This window comes from Gymnodraco acuticeps, unplaced genomic scaffold, assembly GCF_902827175.1.
Source record: "Gymnodraco acuticeps unplaced genomic scaffold, fGymAcu1.1, whole genome shotgun sequence".
Lineage (NCBI taxonomy): Eukaryota > Metazoa > Chordata > Actinopteri > Perciformes > Bathydraconidae > Gymnodraco > Gymnodraco acuticeps.
This window is the reverse complement of record NW_022990303.1, coordinates 385164-411648: the sequence shown is the minus strand read 5'-3', so window position 1 is coordinate 411648 and position 26485 is coordinate 385164. Positions and strand designations below refer to the sequence as shown.

At 41.3% G+C, this 26485-nt stretch overlaps 2 protein-coding genes across 3 annotated transcripts; both read right to left on the bottom strand.

Moving 5' to 3' along the window:
* Window positions 1–1703: 1703 nt before the first annotated feature.
* LOC117550301 (major facilitator superfamily domain-containing protein 6-like) lies at window positions 1704–10464 on the bottom strand. The gene is made up of 2 exons (XM_034222674.1): window positions 10322–10464; window positions 1704–5121 (listed from the first exon to the last, which is right to left on the bottom strand). Exon 2 carries the CDS (start codon window positions 5081–5083, stop codon window positions 3344–3346), a length of 1740 nt encoding a protein of 579 aa, XP_034078565.1. The 5' UTR covers window positions 5084–5121; window positions 10322–10464; the 3' UTR covers window positions 1704–3343.
* Window positions 10465–10889: 425 nt separating this feature from the next.
* LOC117550303 (phosphoinositide 3-kinase regulatory subunit 6-like) lies at window positions 10890–26432 on the bottom strand. 2 transcript variants are annotated; one of them, XM_034222677.1, is made up of 20 exons: window positions 26368–26432; window positions 26194–26269; window positions 25972–26064; window positions 24238–24341; window positions 23993–24061; window positions 23397–23532; window positions 22396–22465; window positions 20656–20839; window positions 19527–19674; window positions 19353–19445; window positions 18918–19269; window positions 18041–18137; window positions 17841–17960; window positions 12812–12922; window positions 12627–12732; window positions 12466–12536; window positions 12285–12375; window positions 12151–12203; window positions 11783–11883; window positions 10890–11688 (listed from the first exon to the last, which is right to left on the bottom strand). In XM_034222677.1, exons 2-20 carry the CDS (start codon window positions 26207–26209, stop codon window positions 11550–11552), a joined length of 2154 nt encoding a protein of 717 aa, XP_034078568.1. In that variant the 5' UTR covers window positions 26210–26269; window positions 26368–26432; the 3' UTR covers window positions 10890–11549. The 2 variants fall into 2 exon arrangements, with proteins under 2 accessions (XP_034078568.1, XP_034078569.1); XM_034222678.1 differs by having other exon boundaries at window positions 26194–26286; window positions 26368–26414.
* Window positions 26433–26485: the final 53 nt, after the last annotated feature.

Sequence of the window (26485 nt, the reverse complement as noted above, 5' to 3'; positions counted from 1 at the left end):
CATCTGTGGAGCTGATCTGCCACATGGCAAATATTGCCAATGCTGCAGCGTGGCTGCATTTGTACATCCCCCGTGCACAATCACAGACAGCGCTCTGCATCGCGCCATCGTCTCCCATGCAGATCTGTAAAAATAAAGTAAGTACCATTTGTTAGCATGCTATAATAGATTGAATGAGCAATACAAGGATGGTCAGGATCTGGGGGTGGGAGGGTTTATTTTTCCATATATTTGTCTGATTGTTGTTATTGTTTGATTTTTCTGTATTACCTATGAGGTTGTTGTGTTTAATATTCATGAGAATATTTGTCATTGTTCAAATGATAATAAACATTTGCATAAAGCATATTTGTCCACTCATGTTGATAAGAGTATTAAAAACGTGACAAATATTCCTTTAAGGTACATTTAGAACAGATACAAAATGTGCGATTAATTTCCGATTAATCGAGATTAACTATGGACAATCATGCGATTAATCGCGATTAAATATTTTAATCGACTGACAGCCCTAACTTTTTTTAAATGTGTATGAATACATTTTGTAAAACATTTGATCAACAAAAAAAAAGGATTTGATCAGGATCTAGACTCAGTGTGTAGTTTATTAATTAATCAATGCTCTCTACATTAGGAACACACATACCAGTGTACCAGAGGGAGTCACACACAGCTGTGCCTAGATAACCAAACAAATTGACAAGATAACCAAAATCCTTGAATCTACACACAGCAAATAAACTCAAATGACACAAAGGAGATCACACATACAGTATAGTCGATATAAAACTGTCCGCTTCAATCTGAAGAGCAACTAAAACAAAACACGGGAGTGTACCTTGTTCTTGTGAACACTAATGTTATCCACAGCATACACAGAGACCACGAAGTTCTTAAGGAGAAAACTAGTTGCTAAAACAAAACACGTTAGTGTTCCTTGTTAGCTAATGTTAGCTAGCTGACATTAACGTTACACATTGCACTCATATTACTCACCGAAACCTTGTAAAGCCGGTCCCGCATGCTGGCTCTTACAGAACCGACTAACTCCCCTTTCATATAGGTACAGCTCTCAATGTGCCCAGACTTGTAGTGATTTTCACCTTGTAAAATACTTTTATTCTCATTCTGAAAGAATGTGGTGAAATGTGCTAACATGACGGCCATCTTTATGTTGGTGACGCGTATTGTGCGAGACCAGAGACCTGTAGTTCACTAAGCGGTTTCACACGAAAAAATGTGTAACTTCACAGTTTTACGACACATTTTAATTTTTTTGACTTGCAAAATGTTCTTTTAAATTGACAAACATCATATGTGTCATTCGTGGCACAATTCAAACGGGATAAAAAGATAACCTTTCTCTCTCCATTGACTTCAATGTATAATTTTCCGCTTCCGGGGTCCCATGGAGGCTTTCGGAAGGGGAGGGACTTCGCCTCTCTATTGTAGTGCACTCGAGCCGGTTTCTGAAACTTACCTACCCCACCTTTAAAGTCAACATTTCTGAAAAAGGCAAGATTCTGAAGAAGTTTACATTTCTGAGAAAAAAGTCAAAAACCTGAGAAAATCAATACAATTCTGAGAAAAGTCAAAATGTAAATTGAAGTGAAAATATTGGAAGAAAGCCGGACACCTATACAGATAAAATCTCTCAAACATTAGAAGCAAAACAGAAAGAATAGCACTACAGTAGAAAGGAAAAATGTAAAAGGAAAAATGTTTATTTGTTTTGCACAAACAAAATATTTTCTTTTCAACACACATCTCTAATGATTTCTAACACATGCGGTATGTTTCGTGAAATTGAAATACAGGTTTGATAAACATTTACCGGCACAGCTCAAAAAACACATTTGCTTTCACATATAACACAAGATTCTCACACAAAATTACAATCCCAGTTACCCTTTGTTTCTAAGTATCATTCAGTTTGACTCCAAGAGTTTTTTAAACCAAGAAGATCAAAATATCAAACAACTGTAATCCTTTTATTTTCGGCAAAATGGAAGGAAGCTCTTAGAGAACAAACATTAGACAATCAGTACATAGATAACTCTAGGACAAATGTATGGTCTCCAACTTAATACATTTTCCTAGGAAATGTAATTGAGCTGTTGATTAAACATTCACAACATCTCTCCACTGGCCCTTTTTAGGACCTTGTTTTCGACAAATAAAATAAATTATAATGAGAAACTCTTTAGAAATTACTTAAATACCATACCAAGTGATTTACATAGTTTGCATATAATGAACTGCCAGAACGATCACCATCCCGCCTTTTAAATAGTTTCAGCAGTTTAAAGGGTGTAGAATAAAGGCAGGAACACAATGCATGACAGTGGTGATAATCACATCAGATAAACAGGCTTTGGGGTGTGGTGAAACCAGACGTCAGAGCCTCATCGTCTGCAAACATCTTGTGTTTAAGCCTGAAGAAAAACAACTTAAACCCTAGCGGTTAAACTTGCCTCGTCGTCTTCTTCTGCAGAGCCATCATCCTGCTACCTTGTTTGCTTTATATAAAAGACAATGATTGCTTATGCTAATGTGAAAAGGCTCAGAGAGGAAGTCCATCAGTAAAGACATTTTAACTGCAGACTGCCACTCCATTTAACTCTGGTGGAAGAAATGATGAGCAGCTAAAGTTAAACATTGGCACTTTGACTTTAATTAAAGCTGTCAAAGTAGGAAATCCATGAGCTTTCTTTCGGCTGAGCTTCCTTATGAAGTAAAGGATACAAGCAAGACAGTATGAAACAAATATATTGGTAGGATTAGTTAGGGTTAGTAGTTGTAGTTATCACACAACTTCTGACATCACTGGTGTAACATCCTGTATCAATTAGTAAGTTTTTTTGTCTTTTTCTTGCTGAATCACTTTTTCTATGACACTTATGATCAGAAGAGTTTTTTTTTAACATAAGACAACATACAATTTAAGATTGACAAAGAAAATAACAAATGTTTTGCATTGTTTGTACCCTACCTCAGAAATAAAAAGGGGTTCTCTAATGTTGTAAAAGTAGGGTCAAGTATATAAATATATTATGCAGATATTTGTTTTAGAAAAGCAGAACTTTTCAGTCATAATTCACTATAGTTGTTGCTTTTGCACACATCTCTTAGAAACGGGGGTTTATAAAGTTGTGCTTTTTCATAATTCTGTCAATTAAGACAAAAAATTGATTGGTCGACAAAGTTATACGAGTGCAAGTCGACCAACAATTTCTTCATGATAACTCTTATATACCCTCTGATAGAAATGGATCTATCATTTTACTTTGGAGAGGTAAATCATCTCTTGCTACTTCACTTTTTGAATTATTTTGCTTTCAGTTCAGTGGATCTTTCTCCCCGAGTTGATTTTGCTTCTGTTCTCTTCCATCGCTTTCTCCAGCCAGTCCGATTCGCTCTCAGAGTCGCTGGCGTCGCTCCCGTTAGCCGCCAGCAGTCTCGAGTAATTAATCCTGCACTGTTGAGGGGCTTTAAACTGCAGCAGAGGCAGACACACACACCACAACATCACACACATCGCCGTCCCTCTGAACAGCCACGTCAACCCGAACCTCTGCACCACAAAGCCCCCAGAAAAACTCCCCAAACTACTCCCCAAATTTAGCGAAAGAGAGCTGAAGATCCTCCTTACACTCCTCTCCGATCCCGGTGTAGCCACCTCCTCACACTGTATCTTCACGGCCCACCAGAGGGCGCCAGAGCTCAAACAACTCAACATCTGGGCGGGAATTACAGCCCACGGCCCCCACAGGAAGGAGAAGTAGAAACACTGCACACCGAGGCTTGCTGTCCCGACGACAAGCACCTTTCCTGGGGTGAGCAGCTTCGAAATCCGCCCTTTGAGTAAAGGATAGGCAGCCTGTGAAACTAAAGCGAGAGCTAACGAGACCCCCATGTGCATCTCGCTGCTCCCGTGGTCCTGCATCTGCCACAAGAGGAAATTATCCACAACGGATCCAGCGCACCCCACTAAAAAGGTGGTGGCGACGCAAAGCAAAGCGTGGGGGGAGTTGTGGACCAGCTGCAACGCTTTTAGGGGACCGAAACCCTGATCCCGCTTCTTATTCAGGTGCAGAGGGAGGTAGGCGGCGACAGGAAGCGCCACAAATCCGATGACAGCGTAGAGGAAGAAGTGTGCGGCCATCCGAGGGAAATTCCCGGCTATGAGGCAGGGTAATCGGCTAACGAGTAGTCCGGTTCCTCCGACGCCAAACGCGGCTCCGAGGATCCTCCAAATAGAGGTGATTCTGTATCGATCCGAAGCATCCGCGAAGTCGAGATACTCGTAAAGTCCGTCGTCCGCCGTCCATTCAAGAGGCGACGCCATTAGCTCCCACAGCGACACGGTGATGAGGATGAGGAAGAAGAGCTGGTGATGAGCGTCCATCACCTTCAGGCTGCCCAGAAACTCAAACCGTCTCTGGTTGTTCTCCTCCTCCATTTTTATTTCTGACCTTTTATTCCTAGTTTTGGATACAGAGGAAAGTGCAACACTGCTCTTAATCGCACCACCACCATCTGTCTGACTTTTGTTTGTGATATCTTCTGAAAGCGGAGGTATATCCAGATCATAAAGCGCCGTTTCGTTCGTCAGAACCGGAGCAGGTTGAGCATCAGCGAGTGTCTTTACAGGAGTTTGAGAATCCGTAGTTCTGGGTAACGTGTGAGGTGCAACGCTGCTCTTAATCACACCACCACCTGTCGGACTTTGCGTCGGACCACCGCTCAGATCACTCGTAAAATGACAGTTTTCGTGCACTTCCACAGGCGGGAAGAACAGTAGAAGAAGAGCGACGGACGCCGAACAAACCAGAGATCCAACGATCACCGCCCTCCTCTGGTTGTAGTGTTTGGACAGCAGGCTGGAGGCGGGGCTCCACAGCAGAGCGATGAGGTGTTTGGTGCCCATGATGATGCCCGTCATGGAGGGAGAGAGACCCTGCTGACGGAGGAAGAGCGTGAGGAAGGGCAGCAGCGAGGCCCGGGCGCAAGAGGACAGGAAGTGGAAGGCGCCGGCCAGAGCGAGGGTACGCTGGATGTTGATCTGCTTGTTCCTCTTCATGGTGGAACGATGGTGGTCTGACAGGGAGTGGGTTTCAACTGGGAGACAAACAGAGGGAGAGAGAGAGGGGAGATAATACATTAAAGGTCACCTATTATGCAAAATCCACTTTTTCACGTCTCTTCTACATCAACATGTGTCCCCTCTTCTTCATGTCTCTTCTACATCAACATGTGTCCCCTCTTCTTCATGTCTCTTCTACATCAACTTGTGTCCCCTCTTCTTCATGTCTCTTCTACATCAACTTGTGTCCCCTCTTCTTCATGTCTCTTCTACATCAACTTGTGTCCCCTCTTCTTCATGTCTCTTCTTCATCAACATGTGTCCCCTCTTCTTCATGTCTCTTCTCCATCAACATGTGTCCCCTCTTCTTCATGTCTCTTCTACATCAACATGTGTCCCCTCTTTTTCATGTCTCTTCTCCATCAACATGTGTCCCCTCTTCTTCATGTCTCTTCTACATCAACATGTGTCCCCTCTTCTTCATGTCTCTTCTACATCAACTTGTGTCCCCTCTTCTCCATGTCTCTTCTACATCAACATGTGTCCCCTCTTCTCCATGTCTCTTCTACATCAACATGTGTCCCCTCTTTTTCATGTCTCTTCTACATCAACATGTGTCCCCTCTTTTTCATGTCTCTTCTACATCAACATGTGTCCCCTCTTCTCCATGTCTCTTCTTCATCAACATGTGTCCCCTCTTCTTCATGTCTCTTCTTCATCAACATGTGTCCCCTCTTCTTCATGTCTCTTCTCCATCAACATGTGTCCCCTCTTCTTCATGTCTCTTCGACATCAACATGTGTCCCCTCTTCTTCATGTCTCTTCTACATCAACATTTGTCCCCTCTTCTTCACGTCTCTTCTACATCAACATGTGTCCCCTCTTCTCCATGTCTCTTCTACATCAACATGTGTCCCCTCTTTTTCATGTCTCTTCTACATCAACATGTGTCCCCTCTTCTTCATGTCTCTTCTACATCAACATGTGTCCCCTCTTTTTCATGTCTCTTCTACATCAACATGTGTCCCCTCTTCTTCATGTCTCTTCTCCATCAACATGTGTCCCCTCTTCTTCATGTCTCTTCTACATCAACATGTGTCCCCTCTTCTTCACGTCTCTTCTACATCAACATGTGTCCCCTCTTCTCCATGTCTCTTCTACATCAACATGTGTCCCCTCTTCTCCATGTCTCTTCTACATCAACATGTGTCCCCTCTTCTTCATGTCTCTTCTTCATCAACATGTGTCCCCTCTTCTTCATGTCTCTTCTCCATCAACATGTGTCCCCTCTTCTTCATGTCTCTTCGACATCAACATGTGTCCCCTCTTCTTCATGTCTCTTCTACATCAACATTTGTCCCCTCTTCTTCACGTCTCTTCTACATCAACATGTGTCCCCTCTTCTCCATGTCTCTTCTACATCAACATGTGTCCCCTCTTTTTCATGTCTCTTCTACATCAACATGTGTCCCCTCTTCTTCATGTCTCTTCTACATCAACATGTGTCCCCTCTTTTTCATGTCTCTTCTACATCAACATGTGTCCCCTCTTCTTCATGTCTCTTCTACATCAACATGTGTCCCCTCTTCTTCATGTCTCTTCTACATCAACTTGTGTCCCCTCTTCTTCATGTCTCTTCTACATCAACATGTGTCCCCTCTTTTTCATGTCTCTTCTACATCAACATGTGTCCCCTCTTTTTCATGTCTCTTCTACATCAACATGTGTCCCCTCTTCTCCATGTCTCTTCTTCATCAACATGTGTCCCCTCTTCTTCATGTCTCTTCTCCATCAACATGTGTCCCCTCTTCTTCATGTCTCTTCTACATCAACATGTGTCCCCTCTTCTTCATGTCTCTTCTACATCAACTTGTGTCCCTTCTTCTCCATGTCTCTTCGACATCAACATGTGTCCCCTCTTCTTCATGTCTCTTCTACATCAACATTTGTCCCCTCTTCTTCACGTCTCTTCTACATCAACATGTGTCCCCTCTTCTCCATGTCTCTTCTACATCAACATGTGTCCCCTCTTCTTCATGTCTCTTCTACATCAACATGTGTCCCCTCTTTTTCATGTCTCTTCTACATCAACATGTGTCCCCTCTTTTTCATGTCTCTTCTACATCAACATGTGTCCCCTCTTCTCCATGTCTCTTCTTCATCAACATGTGTCCCCTCTTCTTCATGTCTCTTCTCCATCAACATGTGTCCCCTCTTCTTCATGTCTCTTCTACATCAACATGTGTCCCCTCTTCTTCATGTCTCTTCTACATCAACTTGTGTCCCTTCTTCTCCATGTCTCTTCGACATCAACATGTGTCCCCTCTTCTTCATGTCTCTTCTACATCAACATATGTCCCCTCTTCTTCACGTCTCTTCTACATCAACATGTGTCCCCTCTTCTCCATGTCTCTTCTACATCAACATGTGTCCCCTCTTCTCCATGTCTCCTCTACATCAACATGTGTCCCCTCTTTTTCATGTCTCTTCTACATCAACATGTGTCCCCTCTTCTTCATGTCTCTTCTACATCAACATGTGTCCCCTCTTTTTCATGTCTCTTCTACATCAACATGTGTCCCCTCTTCTTCATGTCTCTTCTACATCAACATGTGTCCCCTCTTCTTCATGTCTCTTCTACATCAACTTGTGTCCCCTCTTCTTCATGTCTCTTCTACATCAACATGTGTCCCCTCTTCTCCATGTCTCTTCTACATCAACATGTGTCCCCTCTTCTTCATGTCTCTTCTACATCAACATGTGTCCCCTCTTCTTCATGTCTCCTCTACATCAACATGTGTCCCCTCTTCTTCATGTCTCTTCTACATCAACATGTGTCCCCTCTTCTTCATGTCTCCTCTACATCAACATGTGTCCCCTCTTCTTCATGTCTCCTCTACATCAACATGTGTCCCCTCTTCTTCATGTCTCTTCTACATCAACATGTGTCCCCTCTTCTTCATGTCTCTTCTACATCAACATGTGTCCCCTCTTCTTCATGTCTCTTCTACATCAACATGTGTCCCCTCTTCTTCATGTCTCCTCTACATCAACATGTGTCCCCTCTTTTTCATGTCTCTTCTACATCAACATGTGTCCCCTCTTCTTCATGTCTCTTCTACATCAACATGTGTCCCCTCTTCTTCATGTCTCTTCTACATCAACATGTGTCCCCTCTTCTCCATGTCTCTTCTACATCAACATGTGTCCCCTCTTCTTCATGTCTCTGCTACAGCAGCATGTGTCCCTTCTTCTTCTTCATCTCTCCTCTACATCAACATGTGTCCCCTCTTCTTCATGTCTCTTCTACATCAACATGTGTCCCCTCTTCTTCATGTCTCCTCTACATCAACATGTGTCCCCTCTTCTCCATGTCTCTTCTACATCAACATGTGTCCCCTCTTCTTCATGTCTCTTCTACATCAACATGTGTCCCCTCTTCTTCATGTCTCTTCTACATCAACATGTGTCCCCTCTTCTTCATGTCTCTTCTACATCAACATGTGTCCCCTCTTCTCCATGTCTCTTCTACATCAACATGTGTCCCCTCTTCTTCATGTCTCTTCTACATCAACATGTGTCCCCTCTTCTTCGTGTCTCTTCTACATCAACATGTGTCCCCTCTTCTCCATGTCTCCTCTACATCAACATGTGTCCCCTCTTCTTCATGTCTCTTCTACATCAACATGTGTCCCCTCTTCTTCATGTCTCTTCTACATCAACATGTGTCCCCTCTTCTCCATGTCTCTTCTACATCAACATGTGTCCCCTCTTCTTCATGTCTCTTCTACATCAACATGTGTCCCCTCTTCTTCATGTCTCTTCTACATCAACATGTGTCCCCTCTTCTTCATGTCTCTTCTACATCAACATGTGTCCCCTCTTCTTCATGTCTCTTCTACATCAACATGTGTCCCCTCTTCTTCATGTCTCTTCTACATCACCATGTGTCCCCTCTTCTTCATGTCTCCTCTACATCAACATGTGTCCCCCTCTTTTTCATGTCTCTTCTACATCAACATGTGTCCCCTCTTCTTCATGTCTCTTCTACATCAACATGTGTCCCCTCTTCTTCATGTCTCTTCTACATCAACATGTGTCCCCTCTTCTTCATGTCTCTTCTACATCAACATATGTCCCCTCTTCTTCATGTCTCTTCTACATCAACATGTGTCCCCTCTTCTTCATGTCTCTTCTACATCAACATGTGTCCCCTCTTCTTCATGTCTCTTCTACATCAACATGTGTCCCCTCTTCTTCATGTCTCTTCTACATCAACATGTGTCCCCTCTTCTCCATGTCTCTTCTACATCAACATGTGTCCCCTCTTCTTCATGTCTCTGCTACAGCAGCATGTGTCCCTTCTTCTTCTTCATCTCTCCTCTACATCAACATGTGTCCCCTCTTCTTCATGTCTCTTCTACATCAACATGTGTCCCCTCTTCTTCATGTCTCTTCTACATCAACATGTGTCCCCTCTTCTTCATGTCTCCTCTACATCAACATGTGTCCCCTCTTCTCCATGTCTCCTCTACATCAACATGTGTCCCCTCTTCTTCATGTCTCTTCTACATCAACATGTGTCCCCTCTTCTTCATGTCTCTTCTACATCAACATGTGTCCCCTCTTCTCCATGTCTCTTCTACATCAACATGTGTCCCCTCTTCTTCATGTCTCTTCTACATCAACATGTGTCCCCTCTTCTTCATGTCTCTTCTACATCAACATGTGTCCCCTCTTCTTCATGTCTCTTCTACATCAACATGTGTCCCCTCTTCTTCATGTCTCTTCTACATCAACATGTGTCCCCTCTTCTTCATGTCTCTTCTACATCAACATGTGTCCCCTCTTCTTCATGTACTTCTACTTTTACTCAAGTAAAAAATCTAAGTACTTCTACTTTTACTCAAGTACATGATCTGAGTACTTCTACTTTTACTCAAGTACATGATCGGAGTACTTCTACTTTTACTCAAGTAAAAGATCTGAGTACTTCTACAATTACTCAAGTACATGATCTGAGTACTTCTACTTTTACTCAAGTACATGATCGGAGTACTTCTACTTTTACTCAAGTAAAACACAAGTACTTATTCCACCTCTGCATGAAAGCATAAACAGCTCAGTTCACCTGTGCAGCAGGATGCAACTGTTTGTCCAGGATCTGCAGATGTGGAGCTTTAGTCCACGTCACTTAAACTTTACAAGATAATACAATAAAAAATACTCTTTTACCTTTTAGACCTGTGGCCCTCAGGAACCTTCTTTAAACTTTTGTACCGGTCATCCTGCAGCTCGATCTGTTGCTTTATATCCACGATGAGTCTCTTTGGGAAGGAGTGCACCTGTTGCCGTGTGAATACGCTTCTTTATCGGTGTTTACCTGAGAGATTTTACAGCACTGCAGTGCCCCCTACAGGCGGGGAGGTCAATGTGCACCGAAGGAAAAGGAATATTTTGTTGAATAGCCATTATTGGGAAATTAATGTTCTGTTTGAATATTTTGAGTCAGTAGTTCTTTTTTGTTTTTCAACCTGTACGTTTTATGTATTTCATTATTATTATTATTATTGACAGAAGGGGGGTAGGAACATATTTTAGTGGGGGAAAAATCTGTTATTTAAATTAACAAATGTAAACACATAAGTAGAAGTCAATAACAGATACATTTTTCCTAATAATAATAATACCTTTAATAATAACAGTAATAATTATAATAACACTTTTTATTTTATATAATAATGCTACCGTTTTAAAAATGTTCCCATTTCTAATAAAAGAAAATCATTATTTCACACTTAAGTAAAATATTTAGTCATAGGTTATTTAATTTACAGCATTTTACTTTATGACACGTTTCTTTTACATAACATTCACATTGAGGAATTTAGAAACTCAACATTATTTTCCCAGAATAACACTTTATTTTGTTACCAGTTTAAACGGAAACACAAACTTAAAGTACCTTTAACTAAACCTTAAACCGTACTAAAGTAAATTAAGTTATATAAAGATTTAATACGAGATTAATTATGAACTCCACCATTAAAACAAATGATCAAGTCACTATCAGTTCACACAATGGACCGTCAATTAATGATTACTAACTTCCAGTTGCTATATATTGATGAACATGCCACACAATTAGCTGGAATAAACAAAAACGGACATTTCCAAGTGGTAGTCCGACTGCATTGAAAGCAACTCTTATACATTGCTTTAGCATTATTTTCATATTTTAAATAAGTGTGATAATAAAAAATGTATTTTAAGGGATTAAAATTACAATAACAAAGGTTTTTTGTCAAATAAGATAGAAAAATGTTGGTAATGCTTTGATTTAAGCTCCCATTTTTAGCATTTACAATTAGCATAAACATTGGATTAATTTACACTTAGTAACCCACTATTTTGTGCAACAAGAGCATTATCTACAGCGTTTTCTGCACACAGCTGACGGTCCTCAGACGGTCACACCTGTGAACGTTTGGATGGGCAGCGAGAGGGCTTTGTCCAGATATTTGCTAAAGTCCACAATTGGAACTAAAGATCTTCGGGAGCCGATGTCACATCCTGGGTCCAAACAGGGAGTGATATCTAGCCTGTAAAGTTATAACATTACATTTATATCACTTTCAATCTGCTTACTGTTAAGAGAAAATGTGAAAAAAGCTATATTTGAGTGTCGTAAATGACCTTTGAACGTCAGTGTACGTCCTGCGGGAGTCTTTGTCCAAACACACGGAGAGCGTTCGATGCTCCAGCGTCCGGATGGTGATGCTCTGGGTTTTGATCGTCTAAAATGAAAACAGAAAAGGTTTAGAAAGGTTCAGTTACAATAAAGTGGTGCAGGAATGAGTCCTAAAAAACCCTGAATTGAGTCAGCATTGTAGCACTTCCTGTTCCCTCATCTGGAAGTTTTTTTGTATGTGTTCTACGCATGGCAATGTTAGTTCAGCATTTTCATTGCGATCATGTTAGCACGCTATTTAGCATTAGCTCAAACCGCTGCTTTACCACTAGAAATATTACTTTGAATGACAGAAATATAATTAAATACTTACTGAGTTGTACACCGGGTTCAGACTGTCAAACATGACATCAAGTCGATTTACACCTGAAGAAAAAGTGATAAGGATTTCATTTTCTTGCATTGATATATATCTGTAAACGTAGTAAAAAATAAAAGAAGGTAAACCTGATGTTAAAGCTGCCGGCTCTGATGTAACCGCCACGCCATAGATCATGGTCGCCTCTCCATCTACAACCTGTCGTCTGCTTAGAGAGATCTGATGAGGATATGATAGTTAGCCAATATTCTGCTGAAGTTAATACTAAAAAGAAGGTATTCAAATGACCATTAATGATAAGGACTGTACCTTTGTGTAGCTGACAGAGATGACTGCTCCGAGGACTTTTGTTGGCTTCTTTGGCCATACAGACGTCCTCTCTGCCAAAGACAACACGTCACTTTGAGTAGCTATGATTTTAACACAGTCACAGTTAGTATACGAGGATAAAAAGAGGTCCAGAAACATACTTGATAACTTTTCTTTGAGGTGTCTGAACTCTGGGATGTCGGCCTCCAGATGGGACACAAACATCTCCTCCACCACAGATTGCCCTTCAGAGCTGGAGCGGGTTATCTAAACAGCAGGAAGTGCATGTGAACCCAACATCCCTCTGCCTTTTACATTTGCATACATGTTCATTATATCACTGTACCTTCACTGAATAGAGCGGCACGTTGACTGGCTGCGTCCCACAGCGAAGGTAGTAACACAGCGTGTCCAGTAAGTAGTGGTTTTGCACCGGTGACTCGCTTTTGTTAGCCTGCTGCAGTAGAGAAACATTGCAGAGATGTTAGCTATGATAGCATTTTCAAGATTCAAAGGTTTTAATGTCATATGCACATAAGCTACAGTGTAGAAATGGCAATGAAAATGACCCGAGCTCCTCCAACGATGCAACATGTATAATAAAATACAAAAATACAAATACAAAATTGTGCAAGAAGTCTATATACAAGTAAATAGAATATGATGTAAACAAGAACAGAATGTAAAATTAAATATTGTACAGTAAGATGAAATTAAATAACTATTTAGATAATGGCTCTATGGATGCAAATGTTAGTGCTAAATGCTAATTGCCCAAATGTTAGCATCCTTAAACAGTATACTATGTGGTAGATATTGTACCCTCTTAACATTAGCATCTAAGCATTTTCATTGCGAGCATGTAAGCATGCTACTTAGCATTAGCTCAAAGCACTGCTCTGCTAACAACTTCGATGTTTCGTTGTCTCAAAGTTGTTTTTGATGAGTTATGGGTAGATGCATGAAAAATGTAGTGGTTAATACAGGTTTAAGAGGTTTTGTTCTAAGCCAAAACCACGTCAGTAAATACCCCACTAGTGAATTCAAAAACGGCAGTGGCTAAATAACCAGCCCAGTCTCACAGGATTTCGTGTTATAGCCTACTCACGAAATGTAATCTATTGATTCGTGTTCACCAACACGATTTCCCCATTTTTTTCGTGTCACACAGAACGATTTTAAAAGCAATGTAAATAATAACAAAATAGAAAGAAAACATATTTTAAAAATACAGATTTCAGTATTCTGAGGCTCTGAGACCAGTGGTGGCGCCAGGGTATGGCTGGGGTAGGCTACAGCCATACCAAGAAATGGCTTAGCCCCACCATGAAAAATGATGTTAAAGTAAGCTAAATAAGGTCCGCCAACTCGCGCGGAGTAAATTGCACAGACAGCGGTTAGTAAGATTGATTTCAGTAGCCACTTGTCTGGAAATACCGAAGACTAGAAACGGTTTTGAAAAAACTTTTGTCACATAGTGATTGTCTTCTTAATAGAACATCTTTGATAATGTCTTCTGGCCAATCAGAATCAAGATAACGGCGTGGTGTTGTTGCAGGAAGTCCCGACGGAGAATACTTTTACTGTAATACATCTCTATATACATCGATACAACATTACGTGTTGATAGAAATCAACCCGTAATGAAATAAGACCCCACGGTTTGATGATAGATAGGTGTGTGGGCTGTCTTTCATTTTGACACACAGAACAATGGGGGCTATCCACCCTTATCCACAATGTAAAGTAATTCACAGCCTCTTCCCTCTTCTCTCTGTGAGGAGCAGCAGGTTCAGCTTTCAGAACAAAGTAACAAAAAACTAAAATGGCATTCATTTTTTTAAATATGTCGTGTAGTAATAGATTTATTTATTGTTCTTCTGAAGAGAGTACCAGAATGTGTATTTGATGTTAGTATTTCAAAAAATCTCCTGGGGGACAATCCCCCCAGACCCCCCCTGCAGGGGTTGGGTTTTCAGGATGTCAACTCTTTCACCTGTGGGGAAATTGCAGGATTGGCTCCAGGTCGCCCTTTTTATTTACTACAAGACAGATGTCCCTTTTTATTTCATACAGTTCAATTTGGATTGAGACAGGGAAATAATCTAAACCTCACGCGTGGCGTTTCACTGTCAAGGGGAGCGTGTATGTAATTACATTAGAAATACTGACTTGAGCCCCACCACTGTGGGTTAGCCCTACCATAGATTACCCAACAAAAATACTCTGGAGCCGCCACTGTCTGAGCCCCATATATTTTCCTCACGGACGGCAAAAAAAGTCAGACATTATACAATTAAAAATAAAAACAATAATCGTGGCTTGATATTGAGTAATAAAATGTTTTTATGAACCGCACAGCTTCCGGTCTTCCAAGACCCAACCGGACAAAAAGACGTGGTGCAGGCACAAAACCAGGGACGTGCACAGACATTTGGACCTTTTGAAAATTGTAACTTGTTTTTAATGTAAAAGAAACGATTATTACATCAACTAAATTGAACAGTAATTCACATCTCATAACAAAATACGCTAAGGCGACTACTTGCATTCGGTGACTTGATTTTAAAAATGAAAACCAGGGAACATTTTTGTTTTGCGGTCCATATCTCATTAAAAATATCTAATGTTAGTAACAATTACAAACAAAATGGGGACAATTCTGTTTTAATGTAGTTTGATGATTGTAACTGCTGTGCAGTCCAGACATACTGATAAAATAGGGCCTCTAACTAATTACCTTAAATAAACTCACTAATTAATGAAACCAGTTCAAAACGCATTATTCTTATTCTTATCATTCTTTATGAGCACACTAACGGTAAGGTATCTAATTACTTATTTATTTAGTATTCCATAACTTAGTAACAGAGATTGTCAAACTGAAGTGGTAGAGACATGGCAGAAATCCTACAATGAAGCGGGACATTGAACTGTTCACCCGTGAGAGGGCGATCAAGAAAAGAGAGCGAGCGGCGCGTTGAGGGAGTTTACAGATGAGAAGACACAGAAAGACAGAAGCTCAATAACAACAAGTAGGCTATATTTAGGTGTTCTTTTGTAAATAACCGACGGTATCAAGAGGAAGTAAAGTCCCCTGGTTTGTCCCTTATACCCTAACTGCCTTGAGACAACTCAAAATCAAGTTTCCAAAATCCGACACTGAGGTGGTCTTAACGCACCGGCAGATGAGAGCGCTGACAAAGTGTGTTTCCCGCAGCGAGACGCTACAATACTAATTGTGGGTTCATCATGTTGATTCGGCCACAACAGAAAAACAAACTCTCGCTCTCTCCAGAGGGGCAGGTCAGCCAAAAAGGCCAAAGGGGCTGTTGCCCGGGTAACATTAGCCCGTACCTGTGCACGTCCCTGCACAAAACATACTACCAATAGATATACATTGCTATTAAAATTGTTCTGTGTGACACGAAAAAAAGGGGGAAGTCGTGTTGATGAACACGAATCAATAGATTACATTTTATATTCGTGACTATTACACGAAATGCCGTGAGACTGGATTGAAATAACACTACTATACGTGTCATCACACCAAACACTAGCCGCTTTTAGCTTAGCGGTGGTGATGTGAAGTCATGTGACCGTGCTGTAGTTCCTTTATAGCCCAACATTAGCCACCTTTAGCTTAGCGGTGGTGACGTGAAGTCATGTGACCGTGCTGTAGTTCCTTTATAGCCCAACATTAGCCACCTTTAGCTTAGCGGGTGGTGACGTGAAGTCATGTGACCGTGCTGTAGTTCCTTTATAGCCCAACATTAGCCACCTTTAGCTTAGCGGTGGTGACGTGAAGTCATGTGACCGTGCTGTAGTTCCTTTATAGCCCAACATTAGTCACCTTTAGCTTAGCGGTGGTGACGTGAAGTCATGTGACCGTGCTGTAGTTCCTTTATAGCCCAACATTAGCCACCTTTAGCTTAGCGGTGGTGACGTGAAGTCATGTGACCGTGCTGTAGTTCCTTTATAGCCCAACATTAGTCACCTTTAGCTTAGCGGTGGTGACGTGAAGTCATGTGACCGTGCTGTAGTTCCTTTATAGCCCAACATTAGTCACCTTTAGCTTAGCGGTGGTGACGTGAAGTCATGTGACCGTGCTGTAGTTCCTTTATAGCCCAACATTAGCCACCTTTAGCTTAGCGGTGGTGACGTGAAGTCATGTGACCGTGCTGTAGTTCCTTTATAGCCCAACATTAGCCACCTTTAGCTTAGCGTGGTGACGTGAAGTCATGTGACCGTGCTGTAGTTCCTTTATAGCCCAACATTAGCCACCTTTAGCTTAGCGTGGTGACGTGAAGTCATGTGACCGTGCTGTAGTTCCTTTATAGCCCAACATCAACCGCCTTTAGCTTAGCGGTGGTGAGGTGAAGTCATGTGACCGTGCTGTAGTTCCTTTATAGCCCAACATTAGCCACCTTTAGCTTAGCGGTGGTGACGTGAAGTCATGTGACCGTGCTGTAGTTCCTTTATAGCCCAACATTAGCCACCTTTAGCTTAGCGATGGTGACGTGAAGTCATGTGACCGTGCTGTAGTTCCTTTATAGCCCAACATTAGCCACCTTTAGCTTAGCGGTGGTGACGTGAAGTCATGTGACCGTGCTGTAGTTCCTTTATAGCCCAACATTAGTCACCTTTAGCTTAGCGGTGGTGACGTGAAGTCATGTGACCGTGCTGTAGTTCCTTTATAGCCCAACATTAGCCACCTTTAGCTTAGCGGTGGTGACGTGAAGTCATGTGACCGTGCTGTAGTTCCTTTATACCCCAACATTAGTCACCTTTAGCTTAGCGGTGGTGACGTGAAGTCATGTGACCGTGCTGTAGTTCCTTTATAGCCCAACATTAGTCACCTTTAGCTTAGCGGTGGTGACGTGAAGTCATGTGACCGTGCTGTAGTTCCTTTATAGCCCAACATTAGCCACCTTTAGCTTAGCGGTGGTGACGTGAAGTCATGTGACCGTGCTGTAGTTCCTTTATAGCCCAACATTAGCCACCTTTAGCTTAGCGTGGTGACGTGAAGTCATGTGACCGTGCTGTAGTTCCTTTATAGCCCAACATTAGCCACCTTTAGCTTAGCGTGGTGACGTGAAGTCATGTGACCGTGCTGTAGTTCCTTTATAGCCCAACATCAACCGCCTTTAGCTTAGCGGTGGTGAGGTGAAGTCATGTGACCGTGCTGTAGTTCCTTTATAGCCCAACATTAGCCACCTTTAGCTTAGCGTGGTGACGTGAAGTCATGTGACCGTGCTGTAGTTCCTTTATAGCCCAACATCAACCGCCTTTAGCTTAGCGGTGGTGACATGAAGTCATGAGACCGTCTAAACTAAGAGCTGCTAGCATCACTGTCTTGTCTAATCTATGGTTACCTTTCCAGTCAGTTTGGAGATTGCAGCTCCCAGACTGTTGATGTTGTTGTTGTACCATGGATCTACTCTTCCCAATAAAGAAGAAAGAGACAATGTGCCTCCATCCTGACATGGGCTTCCCTTTGAGAAATAACAGACATATTAGGGTCATGTACTGTACTTCAATTAGGGCAGTTAGTTTAGCTTTGAGTATAACTCACAGTTGAACTGAGCGAAGGATCCCCATCAGTGACTGGGATGTAGTACAACCGTATGTTCAGTTTATTGGTCAAAATTAGATGTTTTGACTCTCTTTTTCTGTTGGGAAATACATGGAAAACAGTGGTGGTAAAATGAGTAAACTTATAGAAGTGCACAGACATAATGCAAAATCAGAAAAGGTTTAAGAAACATTCCTATTAGCAGATTCTGCATGCATACCAAGATTTTGCCATGGTTTCTGTTTTTGATTGAAGTAGTTTTAACCAATTTGAGCGGGCTGTGGTTCTTTGCAAGTAAACAGTCCGTGTCGAGAACAATACAGGCCAAACACAATGCTCTCGATGCATTATTTCTCCCCCTTTACCCTCCGTCCCTAAATCCAAAAGTGATGTGATAGCTTTGAAAACCTACTGGCAAGAGGACAAACATTGGCTAAATGGCTAATGCATCTGCTCATCATAATTACTAGATTAATGACCTCCTACCAAAGGTCAGGTTTTTCCTAAGTGGCTCCTAAAATGCATTTGGGAAAGCGTTGATCCTATTTTTCATCCCAATCATTCCTGATTGAAGTGTTGCATTTCTAAAAAGGATCACTTTCTATTAGCCTAAAATCAGCGTGTCAAGAGTCTACTTGTGAGACAATCCAATCCTTCACGTAGTCTTTCTACTCCATCTCCATTCTCACGTCTTAAGTTGCTAATTGGACTGTAAGCAATTAAGGGGCACACATACAAGGAAGTCATAGTTCAGATATCCCATAGCAATATTGCCACGTTCCTTCTAAGAATAAATTGTCATCTGACCGATGGGTTTCGAGATTAGAAACACATGTAATGATACACTTTTTGGAAGAAGAACAAACCAGCAACTCACCGGATCGAGTGATAAGCCCTGGAAAGTCTTCCAAGCACACGGTTGTCTCCCAGTACCACGACCCTGGCTGTGTGATGACCTCTGTTTTCATCGAGGAGAGGAGAACTTCCAGGACATGCTTCCATCTTCTTCATCACGAGACTCAGTTTATCTGCTAAGCTTGAGTTCTTATAGCCATTTCTTCGTGAGATTGCCGGTGCATGATTTCTGACCGGAGATGTCACTGCGTCGTCACAGTCGTTCCGATCTCTCACTATGCCACTGTCTCTAGACTGGACTGAATCCCTTTTGTCCTTCTCCTCTTCATCAACACTGGCTGAGTTAGAGCAGGCGAAGTTTGCCAGCAGATTCCCTTTGGGACAGATTCATTAAGTTTTACTGCATCAACTGGATTTTACTGACAGAAATATAGAATAGTTTGTCTGATTGACTCACATAGATCCTCTTCTTCTCTCCACAAGAGGAAGTTGATCCCTGGGAAAGGCATTGCAGTGCTGCGCACAGAACCAGGATCTAGTCTGGGTCCATCTGAAAACACAGGGTAACGTTAACGTCGTGGTAACCCTGTCAATATCTTAATTCATATCTACAACAGAGCAGAACACACACCTTCTTTAGAGGCACTCAAGATGTCTCTGTAAATGTGTTGTAGTTTGTTCAGATAGTTTGCACGACCCTCTGCACCTTGCTTCAAACTCTTCTCCACGGCCAGAATCACTTCCTGGAAATGTTTCTCTACCATGGGTTCCTCTAAAGCCTGAAACACAAAAACAAGAAGCAGGATTATACTGAATCGGAAATCCTTCATTCGTTCCAAAGCAGGGACATTTATAATACATAATCCTAGTTTAAGGGAGATGGAATTGGTCATAAACTAAATTATTGGACAAATCACAAGAGTGTTTGTAAGAGCCATTTCCTTAGTTTATAATAATTTATCAATTTAGACTACATTCTTGGGAGTGTGACACTATAGTGTGGTTCCTTATTTCTCCTTTTAGTATACATTTAAGTACCAGTTTATGTAGGAAATAGTTTGTTTGAAAAAGTGTATTCATTTTTTGCATCACCTTTTGGAATATCAAGAATATTTTACTTTTCAATCGCATCTGGACATTCCTTTTTTCTCAACAACAAGCGTCTATTCATCTGTCAGCCCATGAGGGAATCACAAACAAAAGAATCAAACAAATCGATATCGTGGTCACTACAGTGTTCTTGAGGCTACTTTTCACCGCTATGAATATCAATCAATCAATCAATGTTTATTTATACAGCCCAATATCACAAATGTTACATTTGTCTCAGTGGACTTCACAGTTTGTACAGAATATCAGTATGACAATACGACACCCTCTGTCCTTAGACCCTCTGTCCTTAGACCCTCTGTCCTTAGACCCTCTGTCCTTAGACCCTCACATCGTACAAGGAAAAACTTCCGGAGAAAACCCACAGTTTAAAGGGAACAAGGGAGAAACCTCAAGGAGAGCAAGAGAGGAGGGATCCCTCTCCGAGGACGGACAGACGTGCAATAGATGCCGTGTGTAAATCGAAGAGATAATACATTAATAATATGTGTAGGTTTTGAGATTATGTCTTGCTCTGGGGAAGTATAACTCTGAAAGGATCATCCAGTGAGATGATTGAATGTCTGAACCAAATATCCAAATACACAATAGTTATATTATATAAACATATCTGTCTTACTTTACCCAAACAACTTCATAATCTATCTCACCTCCAGAGCTTGAGCCAGTCTGGAGCTCTGACAGTTAATTCCCAGCCCCGTCTGCAGCACACGTTGCAACACATTTCTCTCCATGGTTGGTGCGTCTTTGAGAAAGTTGGACGCCTCCAAATGTGCTCTTACTGCTGCCTCCAGTGGAGCAGAAAACACAGCCGGGTCAGCGAGCACAAACACCCTGCAGGACATCAGCAGGTAGTAGTAAAGGTTTAGGTAGTGTTACATTTTGCAAGTTAAAGGTCTCCTATTATGCAAAATCCACTTCTTCATGTCTCTTCTACATCAACATGTGTCCCCTCTTCTTCATGTCTCTTCTACATCAACATGTGTCCCCTCTTCTTCATGTCTCTTCTACATCAACATGTGTCCCCTCTTCTTCATGTCTCCTCTACATCAACATGTGTCCCCTCTTCTTCATGTCTCTTCTACATCAACATGTGTCCCCTCTTCTTCATGTCTCTTCTACATCAACATGTGTCCCCTCTTCTTCATGTCTCTTCTACAACAACATGTGTCCCCTCTTCTTCACGTCTCTTCTACATCAACATGTGTCCCCTCTTCCTCATGTCTCTTCTACATCAACATGTGTCCCCTCTTCTTCATGTCTCTTCTACATCAACATGTTTCCCCTCTTCTTCATGTCTCTTCTACATCAACATGTGTCCCCTCTTCTTCATGTCTCTTCTTCATCTCCATGTGTCCCCTCTTCTTCATGTCTCTTCTACATCAACATGTGTCCCCTCTTCTTCATGTCTCTTCTACATCAACATGTGTCCCCTCTTCTTCATGTCTCTTCTACATCAATATGTGTCCCCTCTTCTTCATGTCTCCTCTACATCAACATGTGTCCCCTCTTCTCCATGTCTCTTCTACATCAACATGTGTCCCCTCTTCTTCATGTGTCTTCGACATCAACATGTGTCCCCTCTTCTTCATGTCTCTTCTACATCAACATGTGTCCCCTCTTCTTCATGTCTCTTCTACATCAACATGTGTCCCCTCTTCTTCATGTCTCTTCTACATCAACATGTGTCCCCTCTTCTTCATGTCTCTTCTACATCAACATATGTCCCCTCTTCTTCATGTCTCTTCTAAATCAACATGTGTCCCCTCTTCTTCATGTCTCTTCTACATCAACATGTGTCCCCCTCTTCTTCATGTCTCTTCTACATCAACATGTGTCCCCTCTTCTTCATGTCTCTTCTACATCAACATGTGTCCCCTCTTCTTCATGTCTCTTCTACATCAACATGTGTCCCCTCTGTGGAAAGAGACTCTGAAAGTTTCAGGAACAAAGATTCTCTCTCTTTTTGATCCATTTCTATAAAAACCTGTCTGAAAATGAGCTGATCAGATTTTGGCCACTTTGTGATGTCATAACGATGTGTTGTCTTGTGTAACCATTAGCCAATCAGCAACCAAGGTAACCCCCCCCCCCCTTATCACCTGAATCTCCTCCTAGAGCTCCATTGAGTTCTTTGTAACCAAATCTCTCTCAGAGGGGCGTGGGGAGGGGCTCCTTATTTTCATCTAAAGTAACAGACAGAGCATCAACACTTTGGAAACAGGGCTGAAACAGAGGGGATTATGGGTAATGCTGCAATGAGCTGTTTGGTGTTTCAGCCAATCAAAGACAGGCTCTGGATATATCTGAGACCTATAATATATTGATGGAAAACAGTATAATAGGGGACCTTTAATACAAGATGATTGTCATTCAAACTATAAACTCACTTTTCCTGCAAGGCGTGATGCTCCTTCCTCAAGTTCTGCTCTGCAGTGACTGTCCTTAGATATAAGGAACCTGTTAGAGGAAGGATTAGACCGTCAAGAAAACTTATTTTACACCATGATACTCTATAGTGGTGCAGGAATGAGTCTTAAACCCCGTAATGAGTAAGCATTTTGGCCCTTCCAGTTCGCCTGTCTCAAAGGCAATGGTTTATTGAATTGGTTTTTGGTTTGAAGTCTGAAACAAGTTCTGTGCTGAAAATATTTTTACATTTTATTCTATGAGTGGTGCAATAATGCATCCTAAAACAGGTAATCAAGACAATTGTTTGGTATTTCCGGGATCTATGGTCTTGAAGTCAATGAGTTTGTGGTTAACACAACCGAAACAGATTTTAACATTTTGTTCTACTATATAAAACAAGTCATTAAATACCCCACAGGCGAATTTAAAAACAAGAGTCTAAATGAGACGACTAAACGTCATCACGCCCAACATTAGCCACCTTTAGCTTAGCGGTGGTGACGTGAAGTCATGTGACCGTGCTGTAGTTCCTTTATAGCCCAACATTAGCCACCTTTAGCTTAGCGGTGGTGATGTGAAGTCATGTGACCGTGCTGTAGTTCCTTTATAGCCCAACATTAGCCGCCTTTAGCTTAGCGGTGGTGACGTGAAGTCATGTGACCGTGCTGTAGTTCCTTTAGAGCCCAACATTAGCCTCCTTTAGCTTAGCAGTGGTGACGTGAAGTCATGTGACCGTGCTGTAGTTCCTTTATAGCCCAACATTAGCCACCTTTAACTTAGCGGTGGTGACGTGAAGTCATGTGACCGTGCTGTAGTTCCTTTATAGCCCAACATTAGCCTCCTTTAGCTTAGCAGTGGTGACGTGAAGTCATGTGACCGTGCTGTAGTTCCTTTATAGCCCAACGTTAGCCACCTTTAGCTTAGCGGTGTTGAAGTAAAACCCCTGCACCACTCTTTTGTGTCTGCTGATGCTTCATACCTGGTGTGGTCATTTCCATTTTGATGCTCCTCATAGTGCTGTGGGCCACAGTGGAGTAAGGCGACGGTAATATCAGCAATTTCATCAAACGGTCATACACTGTCTGGAAAAGGCTGGTAGGAATCATGACACCTGACTGGAAAGATAAGTACAGAATCAGCAAAACTGTAAAACTGACATCACTACCAACTGTATTTCGGACAAGGCAATGCTATTTCATTGTTAAATAAAGTCAAAAATAGTGTGTGAATCCGGATCAGATTCGTTCCCAAATGTAAAGAGGGTGTCGTTTTTCACATACTGATATACTGAACAATCTGTGCTGTTGTATTTGCTGTAAAGTGTCTCTACTGTAGGCTATTTTTATTATATGTACAGCACTTTGGCTCCACCAAAAATCGTTTATAAATGTGCTATAAATAAAACTTGATTTGATTTGATTTGAAATTTAATGAGTTCTTCCTTGTTGCATGCTTCCCCCTTTCACCAAGTTTCATTAAAATTCGGACAGTGGTTTTTCTATAATCTTACTGAAAGACAAACCACCTGAACTGAAAACATAACTTCCTTAATGAAGGTATAGAGATGTGTCTTACCTTAATAACCACAGAGTAGAGCATGTGCAGCACTGGGATCACATGTGTGAAGGATTGTGTTTTTTGGATCTAAGAGACATCAAATAAAAGATAACAGTTACATAACATTTATGAAAAAAATTAAGTATGCAGGCAGAATTATAAACAACTCTTCCTCTACAAGACAGACACACACAAGTCTTTGGAAATCTACATTGTAATTTGTAATGGACATTGAAATCTGAAGGCATATTTTAATGGTTTACCATCTCCTGCCTCTTTTTCAGCTCTTTGACCAGCAGTCTGATCAATGAAACGCTGCAGGAGGGATCGGCCTCCAGCTTCCTCTGAAGACTCCATCGCAGCATCCCTGCAGAGCACACAGATTCAAGATTCAAAGGTTTTAATGTCATGTGTGGTGGAAACTTATTGAGACAAACCAGTAAATAATATAAAATGGTGAGGAAACCTTTCCGTAACTGAATTGAAGATTCTTGGAATAAGACAGTCTTTTAGGGAGTTTATTTTTGCAAGAAGGTACATCGTACAGCTGACATCCTCGTGGATTCATCTTCTTATTACAGACACATGCATTTCCTAACATTCTGTCTATATGCTGTAAAATGTATTATCTCTTGGATTTACACACGGCATCTATTGCACGTCTGTCCGTCCTGGGAGAGGGATCCCTCCTCTGTTGCTCTCCCTGAGGTTTCTCCCATGTTCCCTTTAAACTGTGGGTTTTCTCTGGAAGTTTTTCCTTGTACGATGTGAGGGTCTAAGGACAGAGGGTCTAAGGACAGAGGGTCTAAGGACAGAGGGTCTAAGGACAGAGGGTCTAAGGACAGAGGGTCTAAGGATAGAGGGTCTAAGGACAGAGGGACTAAGGACAGAGGGTCTAAGGATAAAGGGTGTCATTTTTCTCATACTTATATTCTGAACAATCTGTGCTGTTGTATTTGCTGTAAAGTGTCTCTACTGTAGGCTATTTTTATTTTATGTACAGCACTTTGGCTCCACCAAAAATCGTTTATAAATGTGCTATATCAATAAAACTTGATTTGATTTGATCGTTACAGAGAGTCAAGCAGTCTGCAGCGAAGTACAAAGTCAGAAGGTCTTCAGAGGGTCTGATATTCACACCAAGAATAGAAGAGGAGGGGCTGAGACACACAGAAAAGATAATCATACTATATATAGGATTCTTCAAAACATGTCTTCTAGCAAATGGAGAAACGTCTACACTTCACAAAAGGACAACACCCTAACCTTACGACACTGAATAGCTCTAACCCCATTCACCACTCATTTAGGTTATTGCTGCTTCCTGAAATAGCTTGTAAAAGAAGAACAGATGGTGAACTTTAAAAGCTCCCTAAGTATGATACAAGTTTCCATCACACATGCACATGAGCTACAGTGTAGAAATGGAAATGATAATCCTATGAACCTAGCTCCTCCAGCGATGCAACATATATAATAAAATACAAATAAAAAATAGTGCAAGAAGTCTATATACAGGTTAATAGAATATGAACAGAATGTAAAATTAAATATTGTTTATTGCGGTGATAACTATTTAGATAAATACGTAAATTGCAAGATGACAAACAGATGAATGTTTATCGAGGCACTTAACATGATGTTGATGTTGGACTGTGGACATTACACTGATGTTTGTTGACTAATATATCAATTATTCTTGTGGATTGTAGTCCAGTGTAGACAATATCATTTTCAAGTAATATAGAGATGCTTGTAAGACCTCAAAACTAAAAGTAATACAGGTTTAGGTTATTGTTAAAATCTAAAACCTAAATCTAAGACTTTTCGAGAAATAAAGTATTTGTTTTTAGGTGTTTACATTTTAGTACTTCTCTTCGTTTATTTATACTCTTTTACTTCTCTTATGTGTAAGGCCTTAATGCTGCTGCAATGCAAACAAACTGTTAAATAGGCTTAGTTTTCTTTTAAATTGCCCTTCATTCCCTAATTTCTACCTTTCTGAAAAGCATTTTGTCCGCCCGTCTCTTTGAGGAGAGCCTGGATGTTGTTGTTCAGACTGGACTCCAAAGTCGAGGGACGAACATCAGCTTAAAAAACAAGATCATACATGTTGTTGTTATATTATCCTCCACAGTCAAGTTCACATTCTCCTACGCCGAGTTTCAACCAGCTGAACAGGTTCGATTCGTTTTTGGAGGAAATTAAAAAGCACTTACTGGTAGAATCCACCATGTTGTCTGCTTTTCAGACTCTCACGAAACAGGTCGTCCCAACCAGAGCAAATGAGGAAAACTGAAACATCAGCTTAACTAACATTAATGATAAAAACACTTGCAACCAATCAGAAGAAATACAAGCAAAACAACCTAAATTAAACTGTCAGAGCTTACCATTGTAGCTTTCTACTTTAATTAATGTCTTCCTCTGCTTCTACCTGTGCTGGAAATGACGTAGTAAAGCCAGGTAGTTTCAAGTGAGACAGGGTGAGAGGAGGAGGAAGTTCACAAG